Source organism: Phalacrocorax aristotelis, chromosome 1 (assembly GCF_949628215.1).
Source record: "Phalacrocorax aristotelis chromosome 1, bGulAri2.1, whole genome shotgun sequence".
Lineage (NCBI taxonomy): Eukaryota > Metazoa > Chordata > Aves > Suliformes > Phalacrocoracidae > Phalacrocorax > Phalacrocorax aristotelis.
This window is the reverse complement of record NC_134276.1, coordinates 192,884,204-192,904,040: the sequence shown is the minus strand read 5'-3', so window position 1 is coordinate 192,904,040 and position 19,837 is coordinate 192,884,204. Positions and strand designations below refer to the sequence as shown.

The 19,837-nt window shown below is 40.9% G+C and overlaps 1 protein-coding gene across 1 annotated transcript in view; it reads right to left on the bottom strand.

Moving 5' to 3' along the window:
- Positions 1 to 1,950: 1,950 nt before the first annotated feature.
- Positions 1,951 to 19,837, bottom strand: part of KCND2 (potassium voltage-gated channel subfamily D member 2) — a 293,649-nt gene continuing 275,762 nt past the window's right edge. Inside the window, exons 4-7 of the mRNA XM_075081152.1 lie at positions 12,762 to 12,860; positions 11,090 to 11,185; positions 6,785 to 7,032; positions 1,951 to 5,184 (exon numbers count right to left, since the gene is read on the bottom strand). Coding sequence (XP_074937253.1) covers positions 5,007 to 5,184; positions 6,785 to 7,032; positions 11,090 to 11,185; positions 12,762 to 12,860 — 621 coding nt within the window. The 3' untranslated portion in view covers positions 1,951 to 5,006. The remainder of the gene's footprint in view (positions 5,185 to 6,784; positions 7,033 to 11,089; positions 11,186 to 12,761; positions 12,861 to 19,837) is intronic.

Genomic DNA, 19,837 nt, shown 5'->3' with positions numbered 1-19,837 from the left:
TTTTCCTGTAGCGCTTTAGGATATACATAGGAGAGAGGCTCCTTGGCAAGAAGGGAACATTTAGAGATACTTGCAGCAGTGAAAACTGCTTCGTCCTTTTATTTCCTTTTCCCCTCAGTTTTGCAGGAGTACCTGAAGAAAGGTGGTGTGTTCTTTCTTCTCTGCAGCATAAACTGAAATGAGCCAAATCTTGTTGCAACAAACAACTATGGCGCTGCTCCTTAATGGTTTTCTCAGGTGGCTTAGTGTCAAGGAGAGCAACTGTGTTGGAAAAGGGGTCGTCCCCCACCTGCACTGGGTGTTTCCATCCAGCCCAGTGAATCGCCCTGAGTCCGTGGGGCTGTGCCTGTAGCTTTGGGGCTGGGTAAGATTTGCACCATGCAGTCGTGACTTGGGAGTATGGGGGTGCTTTTAGGAGGCAAAATTCACTATTCCTGGTCTTTGGACAAGGTATTGATTCATTTTCCAGCAGGTTGTATGATAAGGTCGTATGAGAAGGAAATTTAGCTACGTTTTCTGTTCTTTATAACAGTTCGTTTTGTAAAAGCAACCTGTAAATATAAGGGAAATTATAAAAAGACTGGCTGTTGGTCACAGCGACTATACAGTTAAATATGATGGATACAGTGATTTTCAAATAGTTTTTGAAGTTTTTACCACAAAAGCATTACATTTAATTCATATGAATTGCTATTATTGAAGTGAGACTGTATCTAAAACTTCAAAACTCGTGTATGGTTGACTACATTCCTTTAAAAAAAAATTGGGATGTCCTAAATACTTCAGAATTTTTATGCATCTGCTTGCTTTTTATTCAGTGCTCCCCCTTCAATTGTTTCTTGTACATAGATACTATAAAATAGGTACCTTAGAAGTAGATAGCTAGATTTACAGTTAGATAACCGCAGTCTAAATACGTTGTTTGCTCCTGATTGCTCTTTCATCTGCACGTTTACATACCCTGTCAGCTGATTGCTGTCCCAGAAGACCTGAAAATCTTCAGATATTTCCATAGTCAATGGGAAAATAAAGTGCTGGTGGGCCCCAGAGGCAGGAAAGACAGCATATGACCTCCTAGGCACCCTCCCTGCCCAAAACTTTATGATTTTGTGATTTCACTAATGCATCCTCCTCCAGACCAGTTTCCTCTCTGGAAGCCACCCCTCTCCCTGGAGCATCTGAGGTTGCATCGTGATCTCGGCTGCGAAAGCTTTCTCTCAGCAGTCCGTGTGTTTCCACAGCGGGTATATCCAAAACCTTAAAATGTAAAGCATATGCTTCCAGTTTGCCTCCGGTAGCCATTTTATAGGAGTACAGTTGTTCTCCTTAAAAATACTCTGGGACGGTTCACAGGCAGGTACTGCCTTTACCTCTTTCCCCCCGACAGAGCAGTGAGCTCCTGGCAGAGGCAGCCTTCACGCGCGCCGGTGCTATGGTACACGCAGCTGGTAGCATCATCTGTGCTGCCAGTCGCCCTCTGTAAGTGATACAGAGTGTTGTTACCCGCTGTTGTACTACAGGAGGAGTTTGATCTCGTCTGTGCGCTCATATTTTATCAAGAGAATTTCATATCGGGTTTGGGGTGGCTCTGCAGCCTGGGAGGTTCAGCAGAGCAGTGTGTCTGGACGTATTGAAAACCTAGAAGATACTTTTTGAAAAGTACAGATAGAGGGGTGGAGATCATCTTGCTGGAAATAATTTAATGCCCCAGTTTTCTCTGCTGCTGCAGGCTGAGACGGGAAAGGTGGTGGCCACTCACAAGAGGAGGGCAGCTCTGTTATAGAGCTGTGGCATCCTGGTCTTGGTGACTCTGGTATGGTTTAGATGCAGTCATGGCTTGCCTGGAATTAGTGTCAGGGACATTTGTTGCCCTGAAATGTAGTGTTCCTTCAATCTTATTAGGAAAAAAATAGTTCCATGAATAAGTTATTGCAAAACCAGATTGACCCATTCAAGCATGCAGATGTTTTATTTAAGTATTCCTCAAATGTCTATTTATTCAGCATAATGCGTGTATTATGCTGCCTTCTGAAATACGATATATGACTGTCAAACAAAATTGTCAAAACAACCTCGGTTTCTTTGTATGATACACAGAAATAATTACATTTCATGTACAGTACAGATGCATTTTACACAGTCATCAACAGTCATTCACTACCAAAACAGCATTTAAATCACCTAAAACACCAAAAGAATGTGTATTTCCCAAATTCAGACTAAATTGATGATTTTGCATGGGACATATGAAAATAGGAGACAGGACTGGAATTCTGCAAAATCATACTAAATTATTCCTTAAGCTGCATTTTAAAAATGAAAGTACAAGTTGCTTCAGGGGTCTAACTGTTACGCAAGTGTATTGCTGTAGTGTGTTCTTTGTAGTCCATATGAAAAGGAGAATAAAGAGATTTTAAAAGATGCATGACCTGATGGAGTCAGTAGGTTTCCTGGGTTGTATGTAGTCTGTCCCAAACTGGGCTTAGTACCTGCCTTTTTGCATTATTTACCTGATATAACTAGTCAAAAAGTACCATGTGGCATAAAGAAGTTGTTGCAGATTGCTAACATCAAGGCAGTTTTTATACCAATAACTGTTTGCCAAAAGGTGGGGACCAAGCCATTTTTTGTATGGGCGACCGTGGGTAGAAGTAGGATGCAAGTAAAAACGCTGGGGCCATTCTGCCTCTCCTTTAAACCCCATTAAAATGCACATAAACCACCAGCTTCAGCAGATCATCTGCAATTTTCCAACAGGGTCGAAGAGAGGAGAGCAATGTCAGGTAGTCAACCTCAGCAGAGTTCCTCAGAAGGAGCATCCCTCTGGGTCAGAGGACAGCCTGTGCTTCTGCTCTCTGTTAAGATTTGGAAGAAATGTAGAAGCTCAGTTTACAGTGAGTAAGTTACTCTGATTTGCAGAAAATGTGGGAAGTCAATTGCAAATTAACCAAGCTTCCGAACAGGTCAATGATAGGATAAAAGAGTAATGTAGACATTATGTACTCCTTTTAACTGCAGTTTAATTCTAATATGTGATATTTTTGTATTTTGCTGTACATACTGTAGCATGATAGTCCACCATCTACTCTTCAATCTCTGTTGACAGATAGAGAGAAAGACCAGTATTTGTGTGCAGTAAAAAGTGTATCATCTGCAAGTTTCAGTTTTTAGGGGGTATTTTAAAGTAAATTTTCAGGTCCGTAGAATGCTAGCAAATACTGTACTGAAACATACACTATTCAAACTATTAAGTAACTGTGTTAATAATTTATTTCAATGGCATCTAATGCATTGAGCCTTTTGATTTATATGCCTATTTTATTTTGCAGACATGCAATTATTTCTGATCCAGTGTTCTGATGTATATATGTATGTATTGATATGCACATATTCCATGTATATTTGATGTATAGCATCTATGGTATGTCATGTGTATAGGAAGCAGTATGGTACCTCTCCTAACGTACTCTCGTGAAGAAAAATGACACTTTTTATAAGAAAGGTTTCTGGTAACATCAATGTCTTTTAGAATGAAGCCAAAAAGCCTTGATTAGTGGAGCATTCATATTAGCTTTTAGGCCTCTCCATGTGGGTAAATTCCAATTGAAATAAATTATATTCCTGTAGCTTTGGGACCCAATCCATTATTCTATCAGTGTTCTTAGGTAATTAAATATCCTCACACAATATAAAGTCTCAAATTTTAGGATGCAAGTTTACAGATAATTACAAAAAGAATTCAGCTATCTTTTTTATCTAATATCTTTCGGCGTCTTCTAGCATAGCCAATACTCTGAATGCTGCAGAATGTCAACAAGGAAGGTTTGGAGGTAAATGTTAGCTGATCCCTAAAACATTGTAATTTTAATTCAGATAGATAAATCCTGCAAGAGTGCACTGGGACAAGAGGACAAAGGTTCTGAAAATACGGAAGTATACGAGGATGTCTATGGAAGAAAGAAAAGACTGTGTTGATTCACCAGTAGCCTTGAAATCCCAAATAGGACGGTAATGTTGGAGTGGACAACAAACTGTCATAGAAATAGAGGACAGTGGACAAAAAGAGCAATGACTGAAGAGCGCATTCGTGGTGCATGGTTTGGCTGTAAGATTATTTAAATGCTTGCCATTAGAAGTTTATAGTGTAGATGAAGTTGTGTAAAATACCTTAAAAAAACCCAAATCCTGATTCCTGATACAACAGGTGTACAATGACTTATTGCAGTTGTAACAGTATCTAGGAAGCAAGATAAAACAATAGTAAATATTGAACTAACTGAACACCTGTAGTTCACTAATGAGTGTTTGAATAAGAAATACTGCATTTTTCAAAGGGAAGTTATTTGTACAACTACCATGGAACATTAACAATCAGCTTGTTGTAAGTGCACGGAAATGCCCCTTTCTACAGTAATATTTTATCATGCCTAATCTGAAAAACAACAAAAGTAAACTGAGATCACAGCTCCAAATAATTTCAGCATGCATTGTGGTTGTTGTTCTTTCAGTCAGTACAAACATATTTCATATGAGCATTTTTCTTTTGTTTTTTGATAGTTTCTCAACAAGTTTGTGGTTTATTAACAGGAAAAAAAAAAGACATGTTATCAAAATGTTTCTCCTTTTGCATTCAGCAGGAACACAGGTTTGTTTCTATTTTTTGTTTTGCCTTTTTTTTTTTTTTTTCTAAAAAGAGCTCTCATGATAAGAAGAAGCATCAATGGGGACATTTCATTGTGCTCATATAGTAAGTCAGGATGGTCACAGAAGATTCCACCGCGTGTCAGTTCAGACAAGGGGTAAGAAACTCCTTTTGGTTCACACGCTACGACACCGAAACCCCACAATGTGTTTTGTTTCTCCTGAACCTCTTGGTTTGCAGCCGCTGGCGCACACGTCAAGGGGCGTTGTCTTTGTCAGCTCTCTCATTCCTTGCGACTCATTTCTCTCTGCTCGAGCTCAGCTTGCAAGTGGTCTTTATGCTAATTTATAAATAATTCCTTCTTTTATAAAGCAGATACTCTGACAATGTTTCCTCCCGAATACTCGGGAGACTCTGGCCTATCATCTCCTTCAGGTGTGGTAACTGGAGGTGTCGGGATGCTAATTATTGCTGTAGTGACGTAAGGCTGCTCACAGTTTAGTTTAACGCACTCTTCCACTTTGGCATTTAAGCTGGAACGGCTGGAGGAAGAAACAAAAATCCATGAAGAAAGAAAGCCCATGTACTGCAAACCTCTCATGCGCCTGATTCCACTCCCTCAGCTGGCCACCTCCATCCTGCCCTGTTAGAGAGCTCAAAGCAGCACCTCCCCACCACCTTGCACCTTGGCAGCAGGGGCCCGTGGCTATGTCCACGGACAGGCCCCCTTTCTCCCTTCCTTCCCACCGTTTCAGCACTTTTAAAAGTTTCTGGGCTCATCAGCTAAATGTTTCTGAGCAGGGGAAGCGTTTGAGCTGCTCCTTGGGGAGCAAACTTTACGCAGCCAAATGACTCAGCAAAGCGGAAACTAAGTGGTAGTCCCAGTTCCCTAACGATTCCTCTATGCCATGCTTATTTAAGAACATTTTGTATATTATGTATCCTCAAGACACAGTGCTATATGCACTAATAGAGGTTAAGGTGTTTCTGGAGTTGCTGCAACACCTCAGCATCATAAGAAACTTGTAAAACTCCCACTGTTTTGAGGTGAGACTGGCATTTTGTCCTTGTGCTTTTAGCTTGGTATTTTTACCACAAAGCTGGTGCTTTATGTTTTTACATACTCTGTGACTGGAAGTACGGAGCAGGAAAGTCCCCTAGCAGAGAAAGGATGGATCCAGGCAGAATATTTCCTGAAAACCTAAGACAGATTGGAGCTTTGTGCTGGCCAGGAGGTCTCCTTGCTCAACATCTGAAAAACTTCAGTGGCTACAAGCGGCTGGATTATTCATGGAAGTGAAATCCAAACCTAGTAACTACACAAAGCAAGCTACTCAAAATGTAACTTAACAAAACGATCTCTATAGCAACTAGTGCCGAAAACACTTCTTTTTAAAATGGTGGCATGTTTGAGTTCAATAGAAAACACTTCTGTGTCTCCTGAGACTGTTTTCAGAGGTGGTGTTTGGATATACCTGAAAGCCAAATGGTTGACTTGTGAGAGCACAAAGATGTTCAGTAAGTTACAAACTCTTAAACTGCACTTTCCTCGCTTTTTTAATAACACCTCAACCTAGGAAATACGTTTTTCTTATCCATTTCATATTTTTTATTTAGAAGACTCTTTTGTATGACTATTACACTTACGACTCTGGGAATCTGTTTTATTTTGCTGCTTTGTGGAAACGCGAGGAAGTCTCATTTGTCCTGTGCCTCTGAACCAAACCAGTAGAAACAGCAGGGACAGATCATTCTTTCTCTTCCCATATATGTCTCATATATGAATTGCACATTTTTCTATGCTAAATTTTTCTTGTTATGTGTTTGTCCATGGCATATAATATTTGGTGCTTTATTTAATTTGGGGTCCCTGGATGCTATTTGCTGCAGATTTTACACGGTAGTTTGTGCGGAGGGCGTGAGCGGGCAGAAATGGATGTAGAGAGACTATTCTGCTATCTTGGATTAAGCCTGGAGCAAATTAAGTGCAGGATGCGTCAGTACTAGTACCCGTTTTTGGATGACTATTTGACTGTCATCTTTAGCCTCACAGCCTGCCTGCAGAGGCCACAACACCTCTACATCTCTTCTCTAATGAAGAAAGGGGCTTCAGGTCTCCGTGTGCTGATGCATGTGAAGTACCTGTTAGACAGAGGCGTCCTCTCCACACATCTGATCTGGATGGTGCTGAGCTCTTGTACGCTGCCTGGACGGCTGCCAGTGATGGTGGTGTTTGGGATGCGGTAAGTCTTTTTATGTCTTCGTGAGCAGCAAGTGCTGGTAACACCTTGTTGAGATGAGAGAGAGGGGCTGTGGCTGGGGGGTCTATTGACCGTGGAAACCTCCATACAGCTCTCTTCATAGACTTGCTCATCCACAAACTCGTGATTCTAGCCCAGAGGGATCCAACAAAAGGACAAAGCACATGCAGAAAGATAATGAAAGTGAACATAATAATCATGATTGTTTAAAGGCTTAAATTGATGCAACTGAATAAACCGGGGAAGTTAGACAGCTTATTCTTTATTATGGTGTTTAGCCCATATTAGCCTGGGCTGAATACCAACACAAATGTAAACACTGGAACAAAATGCTCAGAGCTCTAAATAAGAAAACGTTAATCCAAATTATTTTGTAAAATAGCACCTGATCGTAATGTAGTTTGCATTATAAATATCTGTATAATCTATGAAGTGCCACAAAATAGGGGATTATGTTTATTAATAAAAATGCAAGTGGTGCTTATGTAAATGCTCTGAATGTCATCTGGAAATAAATAAGATTTATTGTATTGAACAATAATAAAATAAAAGTCATAAATATTTTCCAGATGAGTTGATAAAGCTTCCTGTTGAGTTACATGTTAGAAATTAGGATCTGAAATCAGCATCTATGTAAAAGAAAAGGATTCAATTAAACAGAAGTTTTGATTAGAGGAGATGAGACAGTTATTTAAAAGCATCCAAAAAGTTCTTTCTTACTGTAGATGGATGTATTGAAAGCAGTTTAGAAGACTAAGCATTTAGTTAAATGAAGTAGTCTTTATTCATGCAATCTTTGCTTAATCCCAGCATAGACAGTAACCTGATAGGGTTGTCATAGAGCTGAATCTGAACCCAAATCCAAGCAAACGGCTGGTTTACGTTGACTCAGTAGGTGATTAGGGAGAGTTTCACACATAGCCGTGATTTCCACGTTATCTTTGTGTGCAAAAGGGTGTGAAATAGTGGTGTTGCTTATGGGGCCGGGGAGAACTTTCTACAGTTGTTTTAAAGTAGCAGCCCAAACTAAGCGGAGACTAAGATATGTTCATGCAAAGTCTGAGAAAGCCTCCTTTAAAAAGAAAATATCTTTCCAGTTACTGCTGGAATCAGTCTGCATATCCTAGGAAAGGTTTAGGGAGCATATTCTGGGTTGTTCTACACTCTACTCAGTCTCATTCACTTAAAGTTTGTTAGCCTGCTGTGCCTTTGTGGATTAAAATGAGAAATACTATTTTTCACCCTAAAAAACGATGCACTAATTGGAAGGGTGCCCATGTTTTCCAGGAGAATTACAGTACAATGCTAGTATAAAATATATGAACAAAGTAAATAGAATAACAACTGTAGCCAAGTGTTTGCGACAAATGGAAATACCTTTACAGGCATGTTATTTTAATTTCCATTTCTTCTGTTCTTCACTCAGACGTAAGTTTGTGTGGAAATGAGTGGTGTTGAAGATTGCCAATTTCAAGAGATATGGAAAGAAAACTTGCTTTAAAATTGACTTCTATAAGGCCTATGGCAGTCACGATCAAGATTTTGAATGTGATCACACAATGGACATAAAATTCAGAGAGAAATCACCATCTTTAGATTACATTCAGTGCCTTGCAGTATGTTTGCCAAGAACTCTGTTAGTTTTCCAATTAAAAGTAATTTTGTCCTTCCTCGAACTTTTATGGAGCAACCAAGTAAATTCAATTCAACTCAATTCAATTTGTAGGGTCCATTAAAGAGGGTTATTAAGTGAACTTTTCATATAGACTGGAAACATTTTGAAATTATATAATGTCTCAAGTTAATATACTTGATTATACTTATTAATTAACTGTTCTTAAATCAGCTAAAAGTAGCCTGTAAAATATAACTTTCATTGCAATTATTTTCATCATTAATGTAATTTTCACAGAATTCCATAACATTGCCCAGACTGCATTTTTTAGAGTGAAAGAGATCTTATTCTATTGAATTCAAAGTTCCAGAAAAGAGGAAATATGCCCTTGCTTAGTATCATCTGGACTGATGCTTATACCAAACGATATTTCAAAGGATGAGGTGAGGCTAAGAAGGCACCTCACTTTTGCTGTTATACCATGAACCAGCAACTTGCCAGATTTCACAAGCTGAGGGCCCAAAATTTCAAGTTCCCACTAAAATTTTAGGAATGCATGATCTGACCAGGCAGTTGCAGAATACAACTTGGAACTCCTGCACACATTTTTGTGCTCATATGTCATGTGTACATCAAGACCTGCAGCAGGACCCAACAAATAATGAAAAAAGAAAGTAGATTCTATGCAAATTTAGAAAACAAGATAATACGTGTTTTATAGACTTATTCTTTGCTTAAAAAAAAAAAAAAGAAAAAAATAGGTTTACATGTTCCACTATTATGATTAGAGGGAATGTGAAACTTTGGGAGTTGAATCCAGCTCCCATCGAATTAAAAGAATTTTTTTTCCATGATTTCTGTGACAGTTTGACAAGACCTGTGGCTACTACTAGGGTTTTTAAATATGTTTGTAATGTTCAACTGTGGAAAGATTTTTAAGGCAGATCGCTATTATCAGGTTCTAGTACAAAGTATCTCAGAAATGTTCCAGAAGGACCTAGCCTGAATCTTGGCAAAGAAACCACACTGCACCCTCAATAGGAAGCAAGAGATTTTGTCCTGCAGAACATTATATAAAAATGAATACTCCAAAAGTAAGAATGGAGAAGACATAAGCACCTGTGGGATGACATATTACTATCTCAGTGATGTAACAACCGGGCCATTCTATTTACAAAGAAATGCTGTCGAAAGGAGAACATTAATTTTTTCCATCCATCCATCCATCCATCCATCCATCCATCCATCCATCCATCCATAGTATATTTTAATATAGCAATGACTGTTGTGGGAAAACCTTTTAATCTCTTCTTTTCTGAGAAAGAACAGAAAGATTTTCACATTTATCTCTATCAAATATAGCAGAAGCATCGCTGGGTCTTTTAATGGAAATCTAAAACTAGACTATAAAGGTATGACAAAATAACAAAGTTCCTCTATACAAAATGAAGAGGAACCATATAATTTTTATTTATAATTTTGTATTTATATATTATTTATATTAATTTATAATTTTTTTAACTTTTAGAACTAAATTTGTAAATGGTAATTTAATGGATGTTGACCAACTTACCTACAATATAAGGTAAATTCTACATAACAATATAACCACCACAAAGATTAAAAATACAGGGAGATAATTTTAGCACATCCTATGTGAAATTCCAAAATCTACAAAGATTAAATTCAATAAAACTAATATTTATGTTCTTAGTTTCCTTAGGAAATTATAAAAGGGGAAACAATGTAAATTTAGGGATGATTAGAGTTATTGCTGTGATGTTGTCTGTCCAGAAAATTGCTATTAGTAAACATGGTACTTAGTTATTACTGAATCATAATTCTGCTATAGTTTACTATCCTTTATGGCTGTATAATTATTCAGGTATTGACCGGGGAAAAAATATAGAGAGCACATAAGTAGTCCTTCTGACTTATAGGGAGTTTCAAGTTTAGATGAGCGTATTTGGGCTGTTACGAATTACATCAGTGATTTCTACAGGGATCTCAGTGTCTAAACTGAAGCCAAAAGACTTTGAAGCTTTGCACCTGCATCTGGATGAAGCACTTGAAGTTTCAAACTAGGATGCCTGGGGATCCTCTTTTACAGTCACTTCAGTGAGAACTGCATTCACGTCCGAGGAAACACTCAGCAGCTCTCCCTGTACAAAAGCCCAGCATTTGCCCAGGCAAAAACTTGCTTTGCCTGCACTGAGTAAGTATTGAATGTGCAAGGATTGCAAATTGTGGTTTATGAACTGCACTGCAGAAAAGTGCAAATGATAACATTATGGAATGTATGAAAACCATACTGAAGGTCATATATACAGCTTGGCTATACTGATGTCATCTCACTGGTGACAGTATCTCTCACCCTAGATGAAGCTCTCATCCAGGAGCTCTCCGAAATTTATGTGCAACGGGTGTAATGCCTTAAAATAAGATTAAATGGCTTTTCTTTTCAGTTAACTGCTTTCATATAAAGGTTTATTAATTAGAAGAAATACTAAAAAACATTCAAAATTAGACTGGTGGTGGAATTTACAGGAAAACACTGTTCACTTTTCTTACCGTAGTTTTTTCCAGGCAGTGAAGCAGGTGGTGGTGCTGCGTTTCAAACGAAGAGCCAGATTTGCTAACAAAGGCCTGTTCTTCTTCACTGGAGGACTGTTAATACATAGAACACTGTATTATTCTCATTTGTGAACAAGAGGGCTCATATCCAAATATTTGATCAGAACTAATCTGGATTGTACATGGTAGCATAACTGCAATGCTTCATCTACACAGTATAACCCAAATAATTCTGGACCTGAGCTCTTTTGCATGTTTGTTTTTTAATCAAAATATTGTCTTTCCTTCCCTTGCACCTCCTTTTAAATGTTTCCATCTTAGGTCTTTTATGTATAGGTGGAATAGTACAATTTACAAGTGCAATCAATGTGTAAGCTTTGAATGTTGAATCAATGCATACTTAAAATTATCATAAATTTAACTGACAGTGAAATAATTTTTTTCCTTGGAATGTGCCTCATTTAAAGGAAATTAAACATAGTTGTCCTCTTGGGATCATTTCATAGCACTAAAGAATTTGTGGTATTGCTGCTTACACAAAAATTCATGTCAGTGATCCCAATCTGCTGAGTTTGGAAAGCACATAGCAGATGTTACTGACACAGAATGAGGAATTAAGTAGAAAGCATCCACTGTTTATTAATTGCTCTCATAATTATTCACTAGGAAGCAGAAAACTAAATAGGGGAGGAAGTGGGGTAATAGGAAAGATTACAATTCAACTTTAGGATATTTGAAATCTGCATGGCAATTGAGCCATTTGTTTTTTGTAGTTCAAAGATTTGAGTTCTTTCAAGCAGGAGAGGAAGCGAGGGCTCTGACTGCTCATCTTTTGTGCTAGACTGGATGGACAGACAGCCCCTTCCTCCTCTTCTGGCTATAGGTTAAAGCATTCGGCTTTTTAACACGTAGTGAACAGAATGGGCATAGAGGAATGAAAGCCTTCCTGTATCCCTCAGGGAATTGCCTAAATACCAGAAAATGTCAGGGATTAGAAAACACTGTGTCTTCAGTCTTTCTCAGCTGGCTACAGCTCCAAGCAGCCAAGGGGCTGCCTCCAGCGGCACAGGTCGCTGTGGATCCCGGTTCCAGCTGCTGCCTATGGCTCCCGCTGCTGGTCCTGGTTTCCTCAGCAGGGGTAAGGCGGGAATTTGCTTCAGGTAACATTAGATTTCAATGCATTTGAGGTAATCACCAAGATTCTCCTTAGAGCAAAGTAGGGGCTTCCAGGGAACACTTTTCACTCTGCAACACCCCTCTGTGCAAATGGTACCCCAGAGCTACCTCTTTCCCTCACTTGACAACGAAGCCTGGTTCTGTCACCTATGTTGTACTTCTCTAAAGCCAAATGAGATAAATACAACCTACCTTCTAAGAGGCAAATACTGTACTGTATTACTGAGGCCTTCTACAGGCTCTAACTCTAAAAATGTGGGTTACCCTTGAATCCAGCATTTCTATCTGGCCATTTCCCTCATCTTTTAATACCTGGTCATCAACTCTTATTAGCTTCCTTTAACAATAGTCCAATTTATCCTTCCTTAATCTACCTTTAAAGATAACATTGCCTAAAGACCCAAGCTGACTCGCCCTGGTGATAAATAGAATAAGCTACCGCTGGGCTGTCATTAAGCTGTTTCTCTGGAGGTGGAGGATATGAAAACATTACCTGCTGCAGCTGGTTGCTCAGTAAGCCATTTCGTTTGCTCTGCATGTAGGCATTAGCGCTCCCACTCTTTGCTGCACGAATTCGAGCAAGTCTGGCTTTCTGTGCAAACAGACAAAAAGAAGAGTGTCACTTGTACTGGTATCCATTATCCTGTTTATCTGAAACTGCTGATTGGAATCAGCTGCTTATGAATACCAATAAAATAACCACTGAAAGGTTGCATTGCATCTGTCCTCCAGGTGGAGCAAATCATAACTGCCTACCTGTTTAAAATGCAAATGACAGAAGTTTTTATTTGTTCACATGCATCAGGTAATAAGAACAACGATTTTGGAGAAGGGATTAGGCAGATCAGCATGGAAGTGCCACCTCCTTTTTTTGCATTGCTGCAACTGTGCCACTCATTATGCCTTGCGGATCAGGAACATGGGCATCCATCTCAGCTGCTCCTGCAGTGAAAATCTCTTTAAAGGGGAGGAAACAGTTCAGAAAAACATAGTATTGCAACTGCTGTGAGCTGGTTTCTCAGAGCTTTCTAAGATTTTAGAATAGCAGAATATGATAGTGTTCTTTATGCTGTCTCCCAGCTAAGTTCCTGAATGCTTGCCAGGCCTTTTAAAAGCCTTTTTACCTCTTCATGTCTATTGATATAATCAGACTTAATACTTGTCATGATTGGTAATAATCTGTCCATAACCTGTTTTTTTCAGAGACTTCAGGCATCAGATTGCTGGGAGAGATTTGAGATTTCTCAGCTGAACTTCATTGCTTGTGAAGGTGACTTTCATCCCAGAGTAGAAGGTGGCTCAGTGAAAGACACTTTGCATCCACTGACTTTTGTACAACAGTTAAAAGCCAACATTAGGGGAAAGTGTGAAGAAAAGACTCTCTCCACCATTAATATGGAAAACAGAATTTTTATGGAATTTCTAGGATGGCATCCTGGTTCTGTAATGTTTGTGGCTGGTTATATGTGTAAGAAGGAGTCTGGGTTTATCTTCATGCATTGATTTCTGATTCTGAAAGCCAAATGGTGAGCAGCATTGAATGGCTGCTGAAGCACAGGAGACAGAGTGAAGAGCTTGAAAAACTGACTTTGATATATTAATAGGGATTCTCATATCTGATAATTACTCTGTTGATATTTTCAGAAAATAGAGGGAGTACTCCCCCTCCCCCCTCTAATTTCTGTGGCATTACATGTCAGCATGAAATGCTTGAGAATCCCTGAACACTTATAGAGGGAAGCAGCCTGGTCACTGCAGCCGCCCAATCTCTCTGGCATGATTAATAGTTAACTGACTATGAGGAATGACTCAACACCACGCTTCTTTGCACTCATGGCCTCGAACTCACAGATCTTCTCAACAGTGAGCCAAGAAATTCATGACAGCTAACAGCAAGCATGGCTAGAATCTGGCTTATGTTATATGTCATGTATTTATTATCTTTTAATTGTTCTGAAAGAAAATAAGTTAATGCTGTGCCTGTGTGCATCACTGAGTCACAAACCTCACGAGCGGCTGCTGCCTGATTTGGTGATATATTGGCCATTTTAGGGTAACACGTTGGTTTGTCACCTTCCTCAGTGCGCACAGCCTCTCCAGCCATGCAGGTAATGCAGCTTATTCTAGCGGTAAGGAGCAAAGCGTGGGGGTCACCTGCACAGTGCCTCTGCACAGCTGAATTCCTACCTTCCCCTTCCTCCTGTTGGCACTGAAAGGACACCTGCAGCCCCACACGCCATCGCCTTGGGTGGGTCCCCAGAAACTGAACTGGGGTAAATGTCCAGTCAGGGCTCTTTCACTGAGCACCACGGCTGACCAGCCCCGGGCAGCCTGGTGGGCTGCAGTGTCACCCGAGCGGCCAATGTGTGGGGCTGGCCTGGGGTCCCCAGGAGCTGACCAGTGGGGGAAACAGTTCACAGCTCCAACCCTCCAGGCACACACGGGCTCCTTGGTGGCACATCCAGGGCCAACGATGTGGTTAAGGCTGAGTCGTCAGGGATGACAATTAAAAATCTCCTTGGGCAGGCAGAAAATATGTTATTTTCAAGGTGGAGCTCTTTAGATGCCACACCAGCATGATGGGCTGAAGGCTGGGAGAAGAGCTTTACCTGCACTGCAGAATAGGCTGGGACATGTGCAGTGAGTTATGTTCATAAATATATTAAAGGTCTCTTAGCACTACTGTTTAGCCTTAGGAGCTTAAGATGCTTTAGAGATGCCTTTGCAGGGTGCAGCATGGAGTCCCATAAATAAGTTATTTCAGTCACAAATTTTTTAGCTGTGGTGCTTTTCAGTGTGCTCTTTATACAGGAACATTCATTAGATTTAACTAACAAACATTTTACATACAGTAGTTATGCTTTTCCTTTTAGCATGCATATTCATTTTCTCTTTCAGTGATTGAAGTAGTAATTAAGTTGCAGCATCATTTATTAAAGAAATATAAAAAATATAACAGTTCATCAGAATATCTTAATATATCAATATGCTACAACACATATAATATGACGGTCATACTTTCCATGGAAAGATTCCAAGTTGCTTTGCAAATATGAATTTATTGTGTCTTAGGAAGCTTTTGTGAGGTGGAAAGTAATAGCTTACATCTTTCTAGCTGAGACTTATTCAGACGACTTGAATTTACATTATTTACCAAAGAGAAAACAATAAATCTGTTACCAAGATGGGAATCAGATATTATGGCTTCCATGCTTATACTTCAGCTTATAGAAAATACTCCTGAAACTGGAGGTGTTTACAAACCTGTTAAAGTGATAAGATTTCTTTTCAGTGCTTCTGCATGGTTTATATCAAAGCCTATAGCCTGGGTAGTCTAGTGACTCCTCACATTTCCTATCAAGGAATCATTAAAAGCTCATGTCAGCCACAGGATCTGAAGGGCTGTGCACTGGAGATTGAATTCCCATGAAGGACACCAAAATGATGTGATGACATCAGGAAAACTGTGATTACAGAACAACTGCATTTTCCTTTGGTCTGTGAACTGCATTTTCTGCGGTGTACAGCAGAAAGGGAGTGATAACTGCCCCTTTCAACCATTACAAAGCCCTTCCTAACTCTCCCCTTTCATGAAGTATCTAGCAAAAAAAGAAAGGATTAAGTTCTCCTGCAGTAGATTATCTTCTTTGCTGTGAGGTTTTCCCTGTTAGCCACTGAATGTGAAACTTTGGTTATGCTAATTTTTATGTTGCCTAGGACAAAACCAGTGTAGCTGAAATATAGTTCTCTTACTCTGATGAAATTCCACCATAATAATCTCATCTGAAACTTCCTAAGGAAATTGATGATCAGCTCTAATTTTTACCACATCTCTTGTATTTGCACTGCACTTCTCTTTTGAATGCATCGCTTTTTTCTTCTAGCTTCAAATTTTACAGCTTGGAGGTGGATCCTTGTCTATGGCTGCATTTATAGAAACCTTACAAAGGGAATTCACTGTTATTCAACAGCAGCTAGCTCTGCCAGTTTTAGAAACATACACATTTATTTTCATAAGGTTTTAAACAGTGCTAAATGTAGCACTGTGGTGTATTTACAACATCCATCTTTTAACACTCGAGATGCCCTCAGCTGTCCAGCTGTGTTAAGAGAGAGATTCTATCAGGAACACTTTAGGGCAGGGCTTACCGCGATACTGGGAACAATTTTTGGCAAGAGCTTCTCTTCAATTTGCTGTGCAAGAAGCCTATGTAGCCTAGGTAATTCAGTACTTAGATTGCTCCTGTTGTCCCTCTTTTGCTGCTCTCTGGACTACATAACTATCTTACTATCAAAACCTCAAAAATTACTAATTACTTACCTTATGGTTATTATTTTTTTATGATCTTGTACAATTAAAAGATCAGAATTCCTTCACAGTAATTCTGTGTGTACTGGTTTTGGCTGGGACACAGTTACTTTTTTTTCTAGTAGCTAATATGGGGCTGTGTTTTGGATTTGTGTTGTAAACAGTGTTGATAGCACAGGGATATTTTCATTACTGCTGAGCAGGGCTGACACAGAGTCAAGGCCTTTGCTGCCTCTCACCCCACCCCACCAGCGAGCAGGCTGGTGGCACAAGAAGCTGGGAGGGGGCACAGCCAGGACAGCTGACCCCAACTGACCCAAGGGATTTCCATTCCATACAACATCATGCTCAGCAATAAGACTAGATGGGGTGGAGGTTGGCAGGGCCTGCCTTTGCTCTGGGACAGGCTGGGTATCCGTTGGTTGGTAGTGTGAGCAATTGTTTTCTTTTGCATCACTTTTTTCCCTTGTGTTTGTTTTTTTCCCCCCCCCTCTATCTCTGTTGGTTTTTTCCCCTCCTTTTAAAAAAATATTAAACTGTCTTTATCTCCACCCATGAATTTTTGCACTTTTACCCTTTTGGTTCTCTCACCCATCCTGCAGGGGGAGGAGTCGGTTGCTGTGTGGTGCTTAGCTACCTACCAGGGTTAAACCACAAAACTGTGGCTCCTAAAGCAATGACCAAAATTGTCCAAAAATCAGTCACATTGTCCTTTACACCATGTTTTCTTTGGTCTTTCATAAATCCATCCTGTATGTTTGTTTTCAAGTGAAAAATCAAGCCCACATTTAATGCTCTGATTTTCTAATTTTCAGTAATTGCAAATAATTGATTTCAGATTAGCTGGTAATAGTTTATAGGATGCCAGCATGCATTAGAGAAGAAAATGCTCTTTACTTTGTACATTAATGGATATGGAATTAAATATGTGTGCTGGTTTTGGCTGAGAAGGGGTTAATTCTCCTCACTGTGGGGGTCAGCTACCTTTCCAGCTTCCCGCGCTCTGCCGCGTGGCGTGGCAGGGGGGGCTGGGAGGGGCAGGGCCATGGTGGGGGCGGCTGACCCCGACTGGCCAATGGCAGGTTCATTCCATACCATGTGACACCATGACCAGTATATTGAGGGGGGGCAGTGGCAGCGCGCGGGGGGCGCGGCGTCGGGTCGGCGGGCGGCGAGCGGCTGCGGCGCGTGCGGTTTGTTCCGGCGGTTCGTTCCCCCTCTCCCCTCCCCTCCCTTCCCTTCCCCCCTCCCCCGGGGCTTTGCGCCTCTCGTTGTTCTCCTTCACATTGCATTTCTACTGTTGTTTCTTTTAATTTTCATTATTAAACTGTTCTTATCCCAACCCACGAGCGTTACCCTTCTGATTCTCTCCCCCATCTACCGGTGGGGGAGTGAGCGAGCGACTGTGTGGGGCTGAGCTGCCGCTAAACCACGACAGTCTTTTTGGCGCCCAACGTGGGGCACGAGGGTTGGAGATAACAACAGCTGCTGGTCACAGCACCATGTTGTCCTTTTTGCAGTGGGTGTTAAAAATCGGTGTTGGTTGTTTGAGTCTGCTGTGTTCTGCTGTGATTAGTAATGTTTTGCCTACGAGATTTGTTATACAAACACTCGTTTTCAGCTTTACCTGGTATTTGGGGTTTTTGCTGAAACCGTTACTGTACTTCGGATACCACCTTGTTGAGGCAATTAGCAATTATACCTCCTCCTCTGAGAGATTTTATATGGAGGAAATACAGAATAATACCTTTGCAACTTTGTTCTATGATGTCTGTGCCTTTGTTACAACAACGTTTTTGTATCTTGAACATCCTTGGGTGGTTAAGGTGCAGTCATTGTTAGTTTTTGGGCATGTTGTTTTGGTTTTGACTAAGCAACTTAAGAATATCACCCAGAAATCTGCCCCGAGGCTTGATAGTTACGAGTGGCAGGGCATGTGGGATAGCATGGGCAAATACCTAGGGCAGTGGGCACCCCCAGTGTTTTGGAGTTTCACCCCCGAGCAAGTGCAGAATCCTAAAAAACTAGTAGAATATTTGGAGAAAGTATGTTGTTACGCTGGGAACTCCAGAGAGACACAGATAACTGCAACGTGCTGGGGTCTGGCCCATGCATACCGAGCCCTGCTCAACAGTATTCAGTGCCCCCAGGGGGAAGAGAATGTCTCTGGATTGAAATGCAAAGTGACTGGCACTGTAGACAATCCAGCCCTGACAACAGGCACTGCAGCCACTCAAACCCCCACAACAAGTACCGGAGCTAGCTCAGAAAATAAACCCGTACCAGTATCAGTTGCCCCCATACATAAGACGAAATATTGGAAGCGGACATCAACCCGTTTAGAACGGGATGATGAAGAACCAGGGCCATCGCGGGGAGAGGAGGGAGAAGTAATAAATGAAATAGAGACCACCCGATCCCTGTCCTTAAGCGAGTTGCGAGATATGCGAAAAGATTATAGCCGTCGTTCAGGTGAGCACATTGCCACCTGGCTGCTCCGATGCTGGGATAATGGGGCCAGTAGCCTGGAACTAGAGGGAAAAGAAGCCAAACAATTGGGATCCCTTTCTGGGGAAGGGGGCGTTGACAAAGCAATTGGAAAAAAACCACAAGCCCTCAGCCTCTGGAGGCGACTCCTGTCTGGAGTGAAGGAAAGGTATCCCTTTAAAGAAGATGTTACATATCGCCCAGGAAAATGGACAACTATGGAGAAAGGCGTCCAGTATCTCAGGGAATTAGCTGTGTTTGAGGTGATTTATGGTGACCTGGATGATCAACGGTCATCCAAAGATCCAGATGAAGCCGAGTGCACACGACCCATGTGGCGGAAGTTTGTACGGAGCGCACCATCTTCGCATGCAAACTCATTGGCAGTGATGTCCTGGAAAGATGACGAGACACCAACGGTGGCAGAGGTGATAGATAGGCTCCGGGATTATGACACAAATATCTCTTCCTCGCTTGTCTCTGCTGTGGAGAAACTATCCCAAGAGGTCCAGCAACTCAAAGAAGATCTGTCCTACTCCCCACCTCGACAGAGCAGTGTCTCAGCTGTTAGGAATAAGCGTCCTTTGGCTCAAAGAAGGGGATACACACCACGGGCCACCCTATGGTTCTACCTGCGTGACCACGGAGAGGACATGATGAGGTGGGATGGCAAGCCTACTTCGACCCTACAGGCACGAGTACATGAACTGCAAGGAAGAACAGTCACTCAGGGAGGCTCTTCCAGGAAAGCTGCTGCTCCAGTTTCCAGCGAG